The sequence below is a fragment of the Geotrypetes seraphini genome, chromosome 7, assembly GCF_902459505.1.
Source record: "Geotrypetes seraphini chromosome 7, aGeoSer1.1, whole genome shotgun sequence".
In the NCBI taxonomy this organism is placed as follows: Eukaryota; Metazoa; Chordata; class Amphibia; order Gymnophiona; family Dermophiidae; genus Geotrypetes; species Geotrypetes seraphini.
The window spans coordinates 49,287,552-49,306,207 of NC_047090.1; the positions used below are offsets into that span (position 1 = coordinate 49,287,552).

General features: G+C 44.7%; 1 protein-coding gene across 17 annotated transcripts in view; it reads right to left on the bottom strand.

The window, feature by feature from the left end:
• Nucleotides 1-18,656, bottom strand: part of MICAL3 (microtubule associated monooxygenase, calponin and LIM domain containing 3) — a 711,269-nt gene that overhangs the window by 348,070 nt on the left and 344,543 nt on the right. For 12 of the 17 annotated variants that reach the window (XM_033950898.1, XM_033950894.1, XM_033950891.1 and 9 more), the window contains one exon: nucleotides 15,369-15,458. The exons of the other annotated variants lie outside the window; for them this stretch is intronic. In XM_033950898.1, the coding sequence (XP_033806789.1) occupies nucleotides 15,369-15,458 (90 nt within the window). The remainder of the gene's footprint in view (nucleotides 1-15,368; nucleotides 15,459-18,656) is intronic. 17 annotated transcript variants of the gene reach the window in all.

Consider the following 18,656-nt stretch of genomic DNA (forward strand, 5'->3'; position numbering starts at 1 on the left):
GTTAAAGAGCTCCTACAGAAGGCAGCAAAACAAGAGCCACTGTCCAGCAATTCCTGCACTAACTAGAGAAATACTCGTGAACTTTCCAAACAAAAGCATAACACAGTATTAAAATAGAAGCACCACGTAAGGGGGGGGACTCAAACAAATAGAAAAACGGAAGGAAATGATATTTGTAAAGGTCTAGATTTGATAAGTGGACCATGCGGTGTGGCAGTCAAAGCCAGAAGAAGCAGACGCTCGATAGTTCACATGTGAATCCCCTTCCTCTTCTTTCCTGTTTGGTATCATTGCCTCGCCTATCTACTTCTCCCCACTTCGTCTTCTAACTTCTCTTTCTGAAATTGTCTATGTCCTGCTCCAAGCCCTAAAATCGCTGGGAATCGTTGCTTGCCAGCTCCAAACCGCGAATAATAGTTGAAAAGATATTCGCACTTTCAGTAGTACAAATGACGGCGTTTTCACAAAACCGCGAATAACATATAAAAAGTAATTTGTGGATTATCAGTATTCGCGTCTGTGGGCCGCCCGCATCCCCCGTGAATACGGAGGGAGAAGTGTATTATTATTCAAGGATTTCAAAAATATATCTTGCAACCACTCCAAATGCTCGAGAGTCTGAACTTTCTTTATATAGTCCAATGCTGTCAACATTTTGCAGCTCCCATCGCCGCTGCGTCAGGGAAATAGCTGTTTTTCAAATGATCCCTTGGAGCAGTTACATACAGTCTCAAACACTCAGGTTCCTACAAACACATATTTCTTACTTACTACTTACTGTTGTGAACTTCATTACATACACCATTCTATCATGGAGTCTTAATCCATCTACACCAGTGGTCTCAAACTCAAACTCTTTGCAGTGCCACATTTTGGATTTGTAGGTACTTGGAGAGCTGAAAAAAAAAAAAAAGTTAATGTCTTATTAAAGAAATGACAATTAAATGAAAGATTTATAAACTATAAAGAGTTTTACCTCATGTAAAATTGTCATTTCCTTAATAAGACATTAACTATTTTTTTCTGCGGCCCTCCAAGTACCCTATTTTTTCTGTAGCCCTCATAGTTAAAGTTTAACATCTTTCCTTTCTCAGAACTGACACATTTCAATCACTATACTACATTACATTAGTGAATTTTATTCCTCCATTCCCTTGCAGTTCAAGACAGATTACAGAAAATGATTTCTGGACATGTCAAGAGGTGCTACAGCGTATAGCGGGTTGCTTCAGAGCGTTGTTGTCTGGTGACTAATTTTTCTGTGCTTTTAATGATGTTTCCAGGGCCTTCTTGTTGACTGACTGTTTTTCTCTCCATCTTTACTTTTTGCCTTGCATCCATCTTTGGCATTAACATTCAATTTTTCCATTTTTCTGCTTTCTTCTCAAAATCTACATTTCTATGTCATACCTTCCATTCCTATCTCTCTCTCCTTCCCTCCCTATTTCATAAGAACATAAGAATTGCTGCTGCAGGGTCAGACCAGTGGTCCATTGTGCCCAACAGTCCGCTCACGTGGCGGCCCTTAGATCAAAGACCAGTGCCCTAAATGAGACTAGCCTTACCTGCGTACGTTCTGGTTCAGCAGGAACATGTCTAACATTGTCTTGAATCTCTGGAGGGTGTTTTCCCCTATAACAGCCTCCGGAAGAGCATTCCAATTTTCTACCACTCTCTGGGTGAAGAAGAACTTCCTTGCATTTATACGGAATCTATCTCCTTTTAACTTTAGAGAGTGCCCTCTCGTTTTCTCCACCTTGGAGAGTGTGAACAACCTGTCTTTCTCTACTAAGTCTATTCCCTTCATTATCTTGAACGTTTCAATCATGTCCCCTCTCAGTCTCCTCTTTTCAAGGTAGAAGAGGCCCAGTTTCTCTAACCTCTCACTGAATGACAACTCCTCCAGCCCCTTAATCATTTTGGTTGCTTTTCTCTGGACCCTTTCGAGTAGCACTGTGTCCTTCATGTACGGTGACCAGTGCTGGACATAGTACTCCAGGTGCAGGCGAACCATGGCCCGGTACAACGGCATGATAACCCTCTCCGATCTGTTCATGATCTCCTTCTTAAACATTCCCAGCATTCTGTTCGCCCTTTTTGTCGCCGCAGTACATTGCGCAGATAGCTTCATCGACTTGTCGACCAGTACTCCCAAGTACCACCCCGAACATCCTGTATTCGTGTATAAGATTTTTGTTACCAACATGCATTTCTCAAGAGTGTTTATGTCACATTGCAGGTCTTCGCAATTCTCCCACGTCTTCACTACTCTAACTAATTTTGTATCGTCTGCAAATTTAATCACCTCACTCATTGTACCAATTTCCAGGTCGTTTATAAATATGTTGAAGAGCACGTGTCCGAGCCCCGAACCCTGCGGTACACCACTGGTGATGCTTTTCCAGTCCGAGCATTGTCCATTTACCCCCACTCTCTGTTTCCTAACCGCCAGCCAGTTTTTAATCCACATGAGTATTTCACCCTCGATTCCATGGTTGGCAATTTTTTGAAGTAGTCGTTCATGCGGAACCTTGTCGAACGCCTTCTGAAAATCCAGATATACAATGTCGACTGGGTCACCCTTGTCTATCTGCCTGTTTATTCCCTAGAAGAAGTACAGCAAGATCATCAAACAAGATCTTCCTTTGCTGAAGCTGTGCTGGCTGGTCCTCTTCAGATCGTGCCTGTCAAGGTGATCAATGATTTCAGTCCTTTATCAGCGCCTCTACCATCTTTCCCAGTACCAAGGTCAGACTCACCGATCTGTAGTTTCCCAGATCTCCCCTCGAATCTTTCTTGAATATCGGCATAACTTTCGCCACCTTCCAGTCTTCCAGAATCCTTCCCGTTTTGATCGACAGATTTGCTATTAGTTGACGCAGTTCAGCTATAGCCCCTTTCAGTTCCTTGATTACCCTCGGATAAATGCCATCTGGTCCCAGGGATTTATCATTTATAAGTCTATCAATCTGCCTGCATACCTCTTCTAGACTGACCGTCAACCCCATCAGTTTCTAGTCTTCGTTTCCTGCGTATAGCCTGTCGGCTTCCGGTATGTTGTATATATCCTCTTCGGTAAATACAGACGCATAAAATGTGTTCAGTTTGTCGGCGATGGCTTTGTCCTCTAGCACTCCCTTTATTCCATGGTCATCCAACGGCCCCACTGCTTCCTTCGCTGGTCGTTTCCCCTTAATATAGCGAAAGAACGGCTTGAAGTTTTTTGCCTCCTTGGTTATTTTTTGCCTCCTTGGTTATTTTTTCTTTTGGCCTCTCTTACTGCCTTATGGCACCTGCTTTGATGATATTTGTGCTTTTTCCAATTTTTATCCGTTTTTGACCTTTTCCATTCCTTAAACGAAGTCTTCTTGTCTCTGATCACTTCCTTCACCGCTACAATGAGCCACGCCGGTTCCTTATTCTTTTTCCTCTTGGATCTCTTGTTGATACGCGGTTTATATAGATTTTGCGCCTCAGTGACCGTATCCTTAAAAAGGGACCATGCTTGCTCTAGTTATTTTATAGTTTTTATCCTCTTCTTAATCTTCTTACCCCCATGAGTCTCAACCCTTCGTAATTCCCTTTTCGGAAGTTCAGTGGCGTGGCCGTCGTTCTGGATCGATGTTTCACCCCCGTGTCCAGGTTGAAGTGGATCATATTGTGATCACTGCTTTCCAGCATCTCTTCTACTTCTACACCTTGCGTCGGTCCTTGTAGTCCATTTCGAATTAAGTCCAGAATCACATTTCCTCTCGTATATTCCTTGACAATTTGTTTCAGGAAGCAATCGCCTACAGCATCCAGGAACTTGGTCTCCCTACCACAGCCGGAGGTGTCTAGGTTCCAGTCTATCTCAGGATAATTGAAGTCACCCACGATAACTGCGTTGCCTCCCTTGCAGTTGCGTTTAATCTCGTCCGTCATTTCTACATCAATTTATTCGGACTGCCCTAAGGGTTGTTAGTAGATGCGATCTTCGTTTCTGTTCCATTTGTTACTGGAATTTGAACCCATAGAGACTCTAACTTATTTTTCGTTTTCAGCGTGTTCTCTCCGGTAGATTCAATTGACGTATAGGGCAATTCCCCCACCTTTCTGACCCATTCTGTCTCTGCAGTATTGCTTGTATCCCGGTAGCACAGTGTCCCAGACATTTTACACGTTCCACCATGTTTCCGTGATGCCGATGATGTCAAGGTTATCTTTTTGTGCCATAGCTTCCAATTTCCCCATCTTATTCTGTAGGCTCCTTGCGTTCGTGTACATACACTTGAGTTTGCAGCCTGTTACTTTCTTGCATTTCTTTCCCTCGTGTCCCTTTCGATCCATCAGGATTTTTGTCATGCCTATGATCCGGTGAGTCTTTCCCACTTTTTTCCTGCACGGTATCCTCTGGGTATACCGGTTCCCGAACCATCAACTCTTGGTCAACTGTCGGCTTTCCCCTTCTTCCTACTTTAAAAACTTCTCAATTTCTCTCTTGATGTTGCTTGCAAGTAGCCTAGTTCCGTCTCCTTCCTGAATGGCTTGCTCTTCCACCAGTGTAACATTTTTCTTTCCCTTCCTCCTTTCTGCCCCCTGCAGTCCATCTTCCTTCTCTTCCTCCTTTCTGACCCCCCTCCCAGTCCAACATTGTCCCTCCTTTCCACCAGTCCAACATTTTTTTCTCTCTTCCTCCTGCATGCTTCTCCTCTGATCCTCCTTCCCTCAACCAAACATCTCTCTCTCTCCCTCCATGAGTCCAACTTTTCACTCTTTACCCTCTCCCCCTTCCCCAATGTAACATTTCAACTTCCCGTCTTTCTATCCTCCTCATCCATCTTGCCCTCTCCATGAGTCCAACTATTTTTGCCTCCTGCACACTTTCTTTCTCTGTCCTTGCCTCTTCCCTCAGTGGCATCCCTCCTTCTCACCCCCCAAACCAACATGGTCTCTCCCCATGCACCATCTCACCCTCCCCTCCAGTGTGTAGCACCTTTCCCTCCCTTTCTGCCAGTTCTAGCAGCACCTCTTCTCCCTTCCTTTTACCTCTACCTTGTCCAGCTGAACTCCTTCTACCTTCCCTGATCCCCTTGTCCAGCAGTACCCCTTCTCCCTTCCCTGCTCCCCCTGTCCAGCAATACCCCTTCTCCCTTCCCTGCTCCCCTTGTTCAGCAGTTCCCCTTCTCCCTTCCCTTTTCCCCTTGTCCAGCAGTACCCTTTCTCCCTTCCCTGCTCCCCTTGTCCAGCAGTACTCCTCCCTTCCTTCCTCCCCTCCTCCCCTGTCAGCAATCCCTGTATTTTGCAGCCACGGTCTTGTACGCAATCTCGCACACTGAGCAGGAAAAGAGGCTCCGACGCCAGCTGACTTGCAACTTCCTGCTGCCATTGCGTATGCCGGGACTCCTGCCTTCGCCTATCCGGCAGGAAATTGCAAGTTAGCTGATGCCGGCGCCTCTCTTCCTGCCCAGTGTTAGATCAGGTACAAGACCGCGGACTGCAAAATAGCACCCGGGGGGGGGGGGGGACATGCGGCCCATGGGCCACGAGTATGAGACCGCTGATCTACACCTTCAGTTTATTGGCTGCCAATCCCCCCCTCATTCAATTGGTCAACTAGAGTTTAGTGTAATTTTAATCACAAGACAAAAACATTGTTATTTTCTTTTAACTTGACAGATTGCCCTGCTTAAAAGAAATGCTGGCATTCAATTCAGACATTTAAACCTGCAGGTTCAATAGTGTTTAATTTAAAAATCTATCGTTGTTTGTGCTGATCTAAATATCGCCTCACATCCCCTCCACACCATCCAGGTCTTATCTGATCAATAACCATTGTCTTTAAATCCTCAAAAGAGTGAGAAAGTTGCATGCAATGGTCTACTAATGGAGCATTTAATTTATTACATTTCAAACTGCTTTTATGTTCTATTAAATGAATTCTGAACTTTCTTGTAGTCTGCCCTACATGTAGATTTTTTACATGGGTATATTAAACAGTATATTACTAAAACAGAATCACATGATGTTTGAAGTTTCAAATCATATCTAGTGCCATCGCCAAGGATGTTCAAAGACTTTAGTAGTTAGCATAATTGAGCAAACAAAACAATTCTAAAAGGGCTATGCCCCACATCAATCACTTAGTACTGATTACAGTTCTGCATCAAGGCTGATGGGTAACACCAGGGATTGGCCTGTCAGTTGCAGACCCAAGTCTGTGTGATCTCAATGCTGGCAGAGCTGAATAATCGCTCTGAGCACAACAAAGCCCGAAAAAAGGGACGAAAAACCTCAACTGAATAAAATAATAAAAAGGGAGAGAGCAGCACAAATATACTCCTGCTGGCACTTGAGTAGAAGGGAAAAACTGTGGAGCTAAGGAGCCCAGTGAAGTACAACAGAGGCACAGAGAAAAATCCAGAATGGATTCCTACTGCAGATGACATGCGGACATAGTGACAAAACCTATCTGTCTAGAATGTCTCACCTATTGCACTGGAAAAGGTGCTATTAATAGATAAGCTCTTTTAGGGCTTTCCTTAGTAGATAAGCTCCATTGGATATTTTGTTATTCTAATCTAAAGTGTGTCTGTGCCAACCCCGATGAACAATGTCAAGCAGGGATGCGTGACCTTGTCCTTGATTAATGCTTTGATGTATCCTTGGGCTACTGGGCTGAGGCAGGCATGGAAGCCTTTTAATGCCTGTGAAAACTGCACCTACAGTTGCTCTGAAAGCTCTTGTCTGAGCATAGCCAAAATCTCCTCCTGGAGAGGTAGGTCTGGTCTGAAGAAACATTGGCTTGGAAGCAGTCTGCTGTACTGGATGTCGGGGCGTGGGAGACCTTGATGTTGAGGCATGCCTATGAGGAGACATCAGCTGGATGAAAGGAGAGTGGTTTTTTGTATGACACCACTTACTATGCATCGAAGAAGTCTTTGCTTGGGAGGATGCAGTGGTATGCCTAGAAGGGGGAGAATGTTTGTGCTTCTTTGCTTTTTTACATGCCACGTCCCTCAATGCTTGTGGCATAGATGAAGATGATGTAAAATACTGCCTCTCTGTAAGACGTCCAATGCTCTGAATGCTGTGTCAGTGCATTCGGCACTGATGTCGATGCCTGTGTCATAGGAGCTTGAATGTTGCGTTCCAAGTCCCCTGCCATACTTGATGCCGATACTGATACTGATGCCATACTGATGCCAATACTTAAGTTTTCAGGCTTTCAGTGACCTCTTTTGCAAATGGGAGCAGAGGTCACAGCAAATGTCCTGATGTTCCGGACTCAGACACATTACATTAGTATATATGGATCGCTAACATGCTCCAGGAGTTCAATCTGATTTACGATTTAGAAGAGCCTAGCCATGTCCAGGATTTACATTATTTTATTAGAGTTCATGACACAGATACAGAGCCATGCAAACGTTTTGCATCACCTCTGAGTAATACGTTGTTCCGTCTTTCTTGCTGGATCACACCAATATCTCCGACGCCTACGCCTACTGCTGCATATTATATACTGACGTGTTCAGAAATTTATGCTCTATCACCCTGCACATTTTAAATTGATTTAGGACTTCAGATTTAAGACTTGTAACGCATAAACTGTGGAATGTCAAAATGTCGATATTTCGCGTCAAAACCAGATCTAAACGGTCCAATCAGATCACTCCATTTTCAACCAATGGCGTTTGTTTTGAGGAACTAATCACAGCGCAGCATTCACGCGCATATATATCTAGCAAAAGCACAAGCAGAAGAGCAAATATTAGTGAAAGGAAGAAGAAGAAAAATGGAATTGCAAGACTAAAAGATGATATGAATCGATATGTGGAGAGTGATGAGGAAAAAGCAAACATGTTAAACAAATTCTTCTGTTCTGTGTTCACAGAAGAAGATCCTAGAGAAGGACTGAGATTGTCTGACATTATACACGAGAATGGAGTAGATACCGTGTCGTTCATGGAAGAAAGTGTTTATGAACAACTTGAAAAACTGAAGGTGGACAAAGCGATGAGACTGGACGGGATCCATCCCAGGATATTGAGGGAGTTAAGAGAGGTTCTGGCGGGTACTATTAAAGATATGTGCAAAAAATCTTTGGAGACGGGAGTGGTTCCTGGGGATTGGAGAAGAGCGGTCACAGAGATGAAGCGAGAAATAGCAAGCCGGTAAGCCCCACTTCGGTTATTGGAAAAAATAATGGAAGTGTTGCTGAAAGAAAGGATAGTGAAATTCGTAGAATCAAATGGGTTACAGGATCCAAGGCAACATGGTTTTACAAAACATAAATCGTGCCAGACCAATCTGACTGAATTATTTGATTGGGTGACTGGAGAATTGGATCAAGGGCATAAGCTAGACATAGTTTACTTAGATTTCAGGAAAGCCTATGACACGGTTCTTCATAGAAGGCTCTTGAACAAACTTGAAGGGCTGAAGTTAGGACCCAAAGTGGTGACCTGGATTAGAAACTAGTTGACGGACAGACACCAGAGGGTGGTGGTTAATGGAATTTGCTCAGAGAGGGAAAGGTGAGTAGTGGAGTCCCTCAGGGATCGGTGCTGGGGCCGATCCTGTTTAATATGTTTGTGAGCAACATTGCTAAAGGGACAGAAGGAAAAGTTTGTCTTTTTGTGGATGATACCAAGATTTGTAACAGAGTATACACTGAGGAGGGAGTGGAAAACATGAAAAAGGATCTGCAAAAGTTAGAAGAATGGTCTAATATCTGGCAACTAAAATTCAATGCAAAGAAGTGCAGAGTAATGCATTTGAGGATTAGAAATCGGAAGGAGCTGTTATGCTGGGAGGTGAGAGGCTGATATGTACGGATGAAGGGAGGGACCTTGGGGTGATAGTGTCTGAAGATATAAAGGTGAAGAAGCAGTGTGACAAGGTGGTGGCTGTTGCCAGAAGGATGCTAGGCTGTTTAGACAGAGGCGTGACCAGTAGAAGAAAGAAAGTGCTGATGCCCCTGTACAGGTTGATGGTAAGGCCCCACTTGGAGCATTGTGTTCAATTTTGAAGACCGTATCTGGCGAAGGACATAAAAAGACTTGAAGCAGTCCAGAGGAAGGCGACTAAAATGGTAGGAGGTTTGTGCCAGAAGACGTATGAAGAGAGACTGGAAGCTCTGAATAAGTATGTTACCCCTTTCTATCAAAAGCTACATTGGCTGCCATTGGAATCCAGAGTTCTGTTCAAGTTCTCATGCATCTGCTACAAAACAGTATTTGGTATGTTACCAGGTTATCTCAACCCCCGCTTTACTTTGAGTTATAACAATAAGAGCTCTCGAAGAATACACTTGTTTGCTTTTCCCTCATTAAAATTATGTCATTATAAAAGGTTCTTTGAAAGAACCTTTTCTTTTCAGGCGGCCAAATTGAATTCATGGCTTGCCAAAATTGTGCAGGATGCCTCTTCTTACCTTCATTTTAGAAAGCAGATAAAAACTCAATTATGTAACAGGCTGAGTTCTTAACATATTTTATCATTATAACTTTTTTTTATTCTTCTTTAAGATTGTTGTACCCTTTTTAAATGGCATGTATGTATTTTTCCTATATTGTATGCACATAACTTGTTGATTTTCAATGATTTGCATTGTTTGTATTACAATTCATTGTTGTGAACCGCCTAGAACTTTTTGGGTATGGCGGTATATAAAATAAAATTATTATTATTATTATTATACTCTTGAGGAAAGGAGAAAAAGGGGAGATATGATTCAGACGTTCAAATACTTCAAAGGTATTAACATAGAACAAAATCTATTCCAGAGAAATGAAAATGGTAAAACCAGAGGGCATAATTTGAGGTTGAGGGGTAATGTTAGGAAAGTCTTCTTTATGGAGAGGGTGATTGATACGTGGAATGCGTTCTCAAGGGAGGTGATGGAGAAGAAAACAGTGACAGAGTTCAAACAGGCGTGGGATGAATACAGAGGATCTCTAATCAGAAAATAATGGGTGTACATTGAAGGAACTAGGGCTGGTGCTGGGCAGGGTTGCACGGCTTGTGTCCCATATATGGACATTCAGTTGAGGACGGGCTGGGAAGGATTTCGATGGCTGAGATGGTTAAGATGGGCTGGAATGAGCTTTGATGGAGGCTCCAGTAGATGGAACCTAAGCACACTACTGGGCAGGGCTCTAGGTTTCTGGCCCAGAAGTATCTGAGAAAAAGGACCATTTAAGCTAAATTAATTTATGGAGCATGTATGGTTGGGCAGACTGGATGGACCACTCAGGTCTTTATCCGACGTTATTTACTATGTTACTATATATGGCGAAGCGGAAAAATCAGTTTTCATAACTGCTACTCCAGTGACAGCATAATTGCAACATGGGAAAAGTTAGAAATCTTTCAAAAGAAGAACATGTGACGGTGGTTGTACTTAATGAAGAGGGCTATGCAAGATGGCAAATTGCAGCAAGGGTGAAGTGCAATCAAAGTACAGTCATACGCTTGCTCAGTAAGAAAAAAAGAGGCAGGAAAAGTGACTGAAGGGTTTGAAGTGGATGACTATGCAAATCCACTGTGCAAGAGGACAGGGTTGTTCACTGGATCTCAATGGCAGATCACAAACTCACATCACCAGAATTGTCAGCTAAGTGGCAGGAAATGTGTTCAGTGAACGTATCTGTCTCAACAGTACGTCGACGGTGCCTAGAGTTTGGCCTACGTGGCTGTAGAGCAAGAAAGAAGCCATTGGTAATGGTGATGCAAAGAAAACGATGGGTTGAGTGGGCCAGAAAGTACAGCATATGGACTCCAGAGGTGTGGAAAAATGTTCTCTTCAGGGATGAGAATACTTTCTGTGTGTTAGGAGGACAGTGCAACATGTTTGTAAGACAATTTATGAATGAGTCTTTCAAACCACAGTGCTTGGACTTGACTGTAAAGCATCTGACAAAAATCATGATCTGGTGCTATATGTTAGCCAATGGCATTGGGCGCTTTCAGGTGATTGATGGCATGATGAACGGTGCCAAGTATCTCTCCACTTTGCAAAACGTAATGGTTCCATCTGCAAGGAGTCTCTTCCAGGGTGACTTCTACTTCAAGGATGACAATGCACCCTGTCATCAGGCAAAGATGGTGACAAAGTGGATGACATTGAGCCATATTCAGCAACTGGAATGGCCAGGGCAGTCACCAGATCTCAATCCAATTGAGAATTTGTGGAATAATCTTGCTGTCAAGGTGTTCAGAAAACACCCAAAAACAAAGGTCAAGTTGATTGAAGTACTGATTAATGCTTGGCATCATGTTGTGCAGCCAGATGAACTTTGAAAATTGGTTCACTCCATGCCTCAACGCTGCAAGCTTGTTATCAAAAACAAATTGTATTCTATTTGTTTATATCACACAGTTCGGCACTGTCAGTTTACTATCCAACCCGTAAGTTCCCCTAGGATTCTATCCAGCTATCTCTCCTCTGTTAAAAAAAAAAAAATTGTATCTTCACTGGAAAATGTCCAGTCAAATCTTTTGTAATCCGCCTTGAACTGCAAGGTATAGGCGGAATAGAAATCCGTAATGTAATGTAATGTAATGTAATGTAAAGGCAATCCCAAACCCCTCTCACTTCCCTCCCCCTTCCCTCCCCTCAACCCCGCTTACACTCCCTCCCCTTCAACCCTTTCTGCTGCAACATTTCCCTCACACATTTGTAATTCGCTGAATGTCCAGCCTTCTTTCGATGTGAACCACCTAGAAGTCGACTGACTATGGCGGTATAGAAAAAGAAAGTTATTATTATTATAAGTTTTTAGATTAGCAGAAAACAACCAGCCCTTTTCAGGGCTACTTCCTCTTAAAGGGGATAACAGTTAAAATACAAATAAATTTAGTATGTACTGAAATAGCTAAGATAATCCATTCACAAAATATCTACTTTTTTCAACATTCTGCCATTTATGCATTACAAGTCTTAAATCTGAAATCCTAAATCAATTTAAAACGTGCAGCATAACATTCTGAACACGTCAGTATATAATATGCAGCAGTAGGCATCAGAAATATTGCTGTGATCCAGCAAGAAAGACAGAACAATGTATTACTTGGAGGTGATGCAAAACTTTTGTATCTTAGTTTGTGTTGATATTGGCGTATGATTATGATATATGGTTGGAGAGAAAAATGACCATATCTGGTATTGTAATCTTGACATTATGGGTTCTGCTATGAGTATCATTTTGCTGGTTTGTGGAGCAGTGGGTATGTAGAAAGCTTGATCATCTATTAAGATGGGAGAGGTGGTTTGTTCCTTGTTTGGTTTCTGTAAGTCATAGCCTGTTATTTGTAGGAGGGAGTAAGATATTTTCCAAATAGATAGGTTTTTAGGCCTTTACAAAAGTTAATTGTGCTGGTAAAATATTCCAGTCAAGAAAAAAGGAACAAAATCTCCACAAGAACAACCAAAGAAAAACACCATTTTGCTGCCAGGTATAGAAAGGTTTTAGAGTGAATAGTTTTGTATTTGATTCCTCTAGGATTTGGCTGCTGGTCAGGTTGTATTTGTCATGGGTGATATTTCTATTAAATTCAACAGTCTGCTGTTTTGCCATAGACAATTTAAAAGATCAATATACAGCAGACCTTCAATATTCAAGGGGGTTAGGGGCAGAGCCGGTCCGTGAATAGGAAAAATCATGAATAATTTTTTGGGCTGGCTCTGACCCACCCCTGTCTCCGACCTTACCTAGTGGTCTAGCGGTGACGCGGGGCAGGAGCAATCTTCCTACACTCCTGCCCCATGCAGAGCTGTCATCAAAATGGATGCTGCGAGTTCCCATTGTAGAACTGATGGTCCTGCAAGCTGCTGTCAGGTGAGAAGGCACCAGCACACGTATGGTGTAGGCACTGTCTTAAGATTTAAAATGACAGTGAAATGACAGATCTACCTCTCCACGACGGATATCTCTGCAGGAGTTCAGGCCCGAATTTCAGCCTGCCTGTCCAACATTGCCGCTTGGATGTCTCGCCACTATCTCAAACTGAATATGGCTAAAACTGAACTCCTTATCTTTACCCCCAAAACCGGCCTCACCCCTCTCGCTGTTCTCTATCTCTGTGGATAACGCTATCCTCCTCCCTGTTTCGTTGGCTCGCAACCTTGGGGTGATCTTTGATTCCTCTCTTTCCTTCTCTGCTCAGAGCTAACAGACTGCCAAATACTGTCGCTTCCTCCTCTATAACATTGCCAAAATCCATCCTCTTCTCTCTGAACACGACCAAAACCCTTGTCCAAGCTCTCGTCATCTCACGCTTAGACTACAGCAATGTACTTCTCTCGGGCCTCTCACGTGCCTGTCTCTCGCCTCTTCAATCCATTCAAAATGCTGCTGCGCGACTCATAGTCCGCGAGAGCCGCTATTCTAACATTACCCCTCTCCTCAAGTCGCTTCATTGGCTCCCAATCCATTTCCGAATACAGTTTAAACTCCTCTTGCTGACCTACAAGTGTGTTCGCTGTGCAGCCCCCTGATATCTCTCCTTGCTCATCTCCCCCTATGCTCTCCCCCATGATCTCTGCTCATCCGCCTCTTATCTGTACCCTTCTCTTCCACTGCCAACTCCAGACTCCGTCCCTTCTTTCTTGCGGCACCGTATGCCTGAAACAGGCTTCCTGAATCAATACGTCGTGCTCTGTCCCTGGCAGTGTTCAAATCCAAGCTAAAGGCCCACTTTTTTGAAACTGCTAAACACCCCCTCACTGCTGTCAGATACCTATACCCGCTATAATCTCCCCAACCCTGCTGCTGTCAGATACCCATACCCACTATAACCTCCATAACCCTGAAATGTCCTGTCTAAATTAGATTGTAAGCTCTTCTGAGAAGGGACTGTCTATTGTATGTAAAAATGTACAGCGCTGCATACGCCTTTCAGCACTATAGAAATAATAAATAGTAGTAGTAGTAATAGTAGGGTCCATACCGGATTCTGTGGATGTCACCCACATGTGAGACTATTATGCCTCCTTGTCCTCGGAGAAAGACTCTTTCTACTTATTCCTGCAATTTCATAGAAATATGATGGTAGATAAAAGGCCAAATGGCAGATAAAGGGCCAAATGGCTTCTCAAACTCAACCCTGTCCCATGTGAGCTATGTTTGAACATAACCAGGAAAAATGGCAAAGCAGAACACAAAAGTTGGAAATGCAGATTTAAGTATTTTTAAAGAAAATGAGGAACAGCAGGGAAAGAAGAGGTTGAAATCAGTTTTATATAGTGTGCCTTGCAGCCAGCAGTCTGTGTTTTGAATCCAACGTAACCAGAGGACGTGATTTATTTCCTTGTGAATCAGTAGTACCTAAGCAGGATGTTGCTATCTTGTACTGTGAGCTACAAGTTAGTCAATGCAACTGTTCAGTCAAGGACACCCTAGCAAGTCAATGTATACAGTTGAGCCATATATAGATTTGAGATTAGTTATGTGAACTCTAGCTTTCAGTAGAAACTAATAGGGATGAAGATATAGATTGTTTTTATATATCACCCAGCAATTATAGGCAGTTCCAAAAAATGGAAATCTTCACCCACACTTCCTTCAACATGTAGAAGACTCATTTTAATAACTGCTTCAGGGACTGGGAAAAAAATGTGCTCTTCTGGGTCTGATCTTACTGCTTTCAATACTGCTTCAACGAACATTTTCTTTGAGAACTACCTGTAGAGAATGACACGGGGACAAATTTTTCCCCATCCCTGTGGGAACTCATTTTCCTATCCCTGTCCCATTCCTGAAAGCTCTGTCCTCATTTACACAAGCCTCAAACACTTTAAAATCATAAGTGTTTGAGGCTTGTGCAGTTAAGACAGAGCTTACAGGAATGGGATAGGGACAGCGACAAAACTCGTGGGGATGGGATGGGGAAATTGAGTTCCTGTGGGAAAAAATTAGTCCCTATGTCAGGGGTGTCCAATGTCAGTCCTCGAGGGCCGCAGTCCAGTCGGATTTTCAGGATTTCCCCAATGAATATACATGAGGTCTATTTGCATGCACTGCTTTCATTGTATGCTAATAGATCTCATGCATATTCATTGGGGAAATCCTGAAAACCCGACTGGATTGCGGCCCTCGAGGACTGACATTGGACACCTCTGCCCTATGTCATTCTCTACTAATCTGTATCCTTGCTGGATTCCCTTTGTGCATAGATAAATATGAGCTTAAATATAGATGTATTGAAGTTTACAGTCCACAATGCAAATGATTTTGATGAATGTCCTCCCAATGAGGAATCCAGAAAAGCCCTTTTCTGCTAAAGGTTACCAGCCACTACAAAGGGAAGACACGCAATCACAGCAATTTAGCCCCTTATTCAAGTAAGGCAAGTAAAATCTTAATACATGCAGAATAAGTCACCTGCTGGCTAGGATACAGCAAACTGGATGACCCAGAAGATAACATGATCACCTTTTTAGGGCAGGTCCGACAATGTGCCTGATCTCTGGGCTTCATTTAATAAAAAAAAGGAAAAATAAATATACACAATAATAAAGTCATAGCAATCATATTGCTTCTAAAGGACCAGTAACAATATTAAAAATAGATTATGGGAGGCTAATGTAAAGCTCTGTACAAATACCCTACCTTCCATTGAGGTATGAGACAGAGGCAACTTTAATGATTACCACTCCCCCCGGCCTTTAGAACAGAAAACAAAAATTAACTCAACAATATGCGTCATAAAACCATAAGCACAAGGTTCCAATTAGAGTCATAAAATCAAAGCTGCAAAGGCACAAATCTTCCGCTTGGTGTTCTAGCCAGACACCGAAAGATAGTGAAGAAAATGTGTTTCTTTAACACAAACAGCATTTAGTCACAACACATGCAGTCCCCAGTCTCTCTTTCAACACACCTTATTCACCTCTCTGTACTAATATAAGCAAGACTGGTGGAAGCAATTAACACCTGGCTGTAAATTAAAGATACCAACTTCAGTCAAAAATGAACAAGGGGTAAAGGAAAAAAACTCACTTTATCAATGAGATCTGGGAAGATACATTGTCAGATTTGAAAAACCAGACTGAACAGTACCCATGAGTTGCAATATATACTTCTTATAAAAGTTATTGCTCAGAGACAAGGAGACAATGTAGGACTAACCCACATATAAGGTCTCACCATCCAATCACTGCAATAAACTCTTAAAATATTATCTATATTGCATATCTCATTTCAATTTTCATTAAAATTTTTAATGTCATAAATTGGTCACTGGTTTTGAATATGCACTTATCCAAAAAAATATAGTAGGGTCCCGACATGGACCATGTTTCACAGGCTGCTTCAGCAAACCCGATAATGGATTTCAAAGGCAGAAAAAGCTTCAATGATCACAATAGGTGTTGAAGCCCTTATAACCAGTTATCAGAAGCAGTTAAGACTCCACTGATCTCTGTAGATTGGAGTCTTAACTGCTTCTGATAACTGTTTATAAGCGGCTTCAACACCTATTGTGATCAGTGGAGCTTTTACTGCCTTTGAAAACCAGTGTCAGGTTCCCTGAAGCGGCCCGCGAAACATGGTCCATGTCGGGACCCTACTATATTTTTTGAGATAAGTGCATTTTCATTAAAAACTTTGAAGAGGCCAGCTATGGAAAGAGAAGGAATAAAATATTTAAAAGCCTTTGATTTGCGTTATATCAAAATTTTGAGTAAACTTGAAACTTGATTTTCAAAAACCAATGATCAGTATATGACACTAAAAGTTTTGATGAAAATTGAAATAATATATGCAATATAGATAATATATTAAGAGTTTATTGCAGTGATTGGATGGTGAGATCTTATATGTGGGTTACCGTATTTTCTCGCATATAACGCGCGCATTATACGTGGTTTTTACGTACCGCGCATAACCTTGCATGTTATACGCCTGAGCGCGTTGTACAAAATTTTTTTTACATAGTTCCCCCCCCACAGGACCGCTCGCACCCCCACCCCGAAGGACCGCTCGCATGCACCCTCACCCGCACCCCCACCCCGAAGGACCGCTCGCATGCACCCTCACCCGCACCCCCACCCCGAAGGACCGCTCGCATGCACTCCCACCCACACCCGCACCCCCACCCTGAAGGACCGCTCGCACCCCCACAGCCTCCCGACCCCCCCCCCTCACGTAGAAGCTCCTACCGGTGTCCTGCTGCTTCCTCTTGGCGGTCCCAACACCCAACACGATCGGGGCAAGAGGGAGCTCAAGCCCTCTTGCCTGAGCCAACCGCGGCACCCCCGACACGATCAGGGCAAGAGGGAGCTCAAGCCCTCTTGCCCCCCCGACTCCCCGACACGATCGGGGCAAAAGGGAGCCCAAGCCCTCCTGCCCCGCCGACTCCCCAACTCCCCGACAATATCGGGCCAGGAGGGAGCCCCCCCCCCCCGCTAGTTCGGGCCAGGAGGGAGCCCAAACCCTCCTAGCCACGGCGACCCCCTACCCCCACCCCGCACTACATTACGGGCAGGAGGGATCCCAGGCCCTCCTGCCCTCGACGCAAACCCCCCTCCACCCAACGACCGCCCACCCAGCCGACCCACGACCCCCAGGAGTGACCTAAGGCTCCCGGGCCTATTCTGATTGGCCCAGGCGCCTTAGGCCCCACCAGTAGGCGAAGCTTTGGAACTGATGGGCCAATCCGGCCTCATTCCGTCGTTGGCTGCCTGCCGGACAGGCGGGTTTGGCTCCCATCTGTCAGGCCAACTACACAAAGGTAAGGGGAAGGGGGGTGGGGGTGTCATGGGGGTCGGCCAGGGGGGTCGCGGGTCGGCTGTGGGGGCGGTCGGAGGTTCTTGGGGAGGCGGTCGTTGGGGGGAGGGGGGTTTGCGTCGAGGGCAGGAGGGCCTGGGATCCCTCCTGCCCGTAATGTAGTGCAGGGTGGGGGTAGGGGGTCGCCGTGGCCAGGAGGGTTTAGGCTCCCTCCTGGCCCGAACAACTAGCGGGGGGGGTGGGGGTCGCCAGGGCCAGGAGGACTTGGGCTCCCTCCTGGCCCGATATTGTCGGGGAGTTGGGGAGTCGGTGGGGCAGGAGGGCTTGGGCTCCCTTTTGCCCCGATCGTGTCGGGGAGTCGGGGGGGGGGGGCAAGAGGGCTTGAGCTCCCTCTTGCCCCGATCGTGTTGGGGGTGCCGCGGTTGGCTGGGGCAAGAGGGCTTGAGCTCCCTCTTGCCCCGATCGTGTCAGGGAGTCGGGACCGCCAAGAGGAAGCAGCAGGACACCGGTAGGAGCTTCTACATGATGGGGGGATCGGAAGGCTGTGGGGGTGCGAGCGGTCCTTCAAGGTGGGGGTGCGGGTGGGAGTGCGTGCGAGCGGTCCTTCGGGGTGGGGGTGCGGGTGCGTGCGAGCGGTCCTTCGGGGTGGGGGGTGCGAGCGGTCCTGCGGGGGGGGGGGGGTTGAATCGGATGTCAGGGGGGCATCAGGCTTTCAGGGTGGGGACAGGACTTCAAGGGGGAGAGGAGAGTCGGGGCGGGCGAAAGGAGAGTCGGAGTGGCCAGAGGAGAGTCGGGGCGAGCGAAAGGAGAGTCGGGTAGCATGCGCAGTATACGGGTGTGTGCGGTATATAAAAATTTCTGTACATAAATTTGTGTTTTTCGCGCGCTATACCCGGTGTATCAGCCAGCAGAGCGAGCGTTCTACCGGCCGATACACTGCTG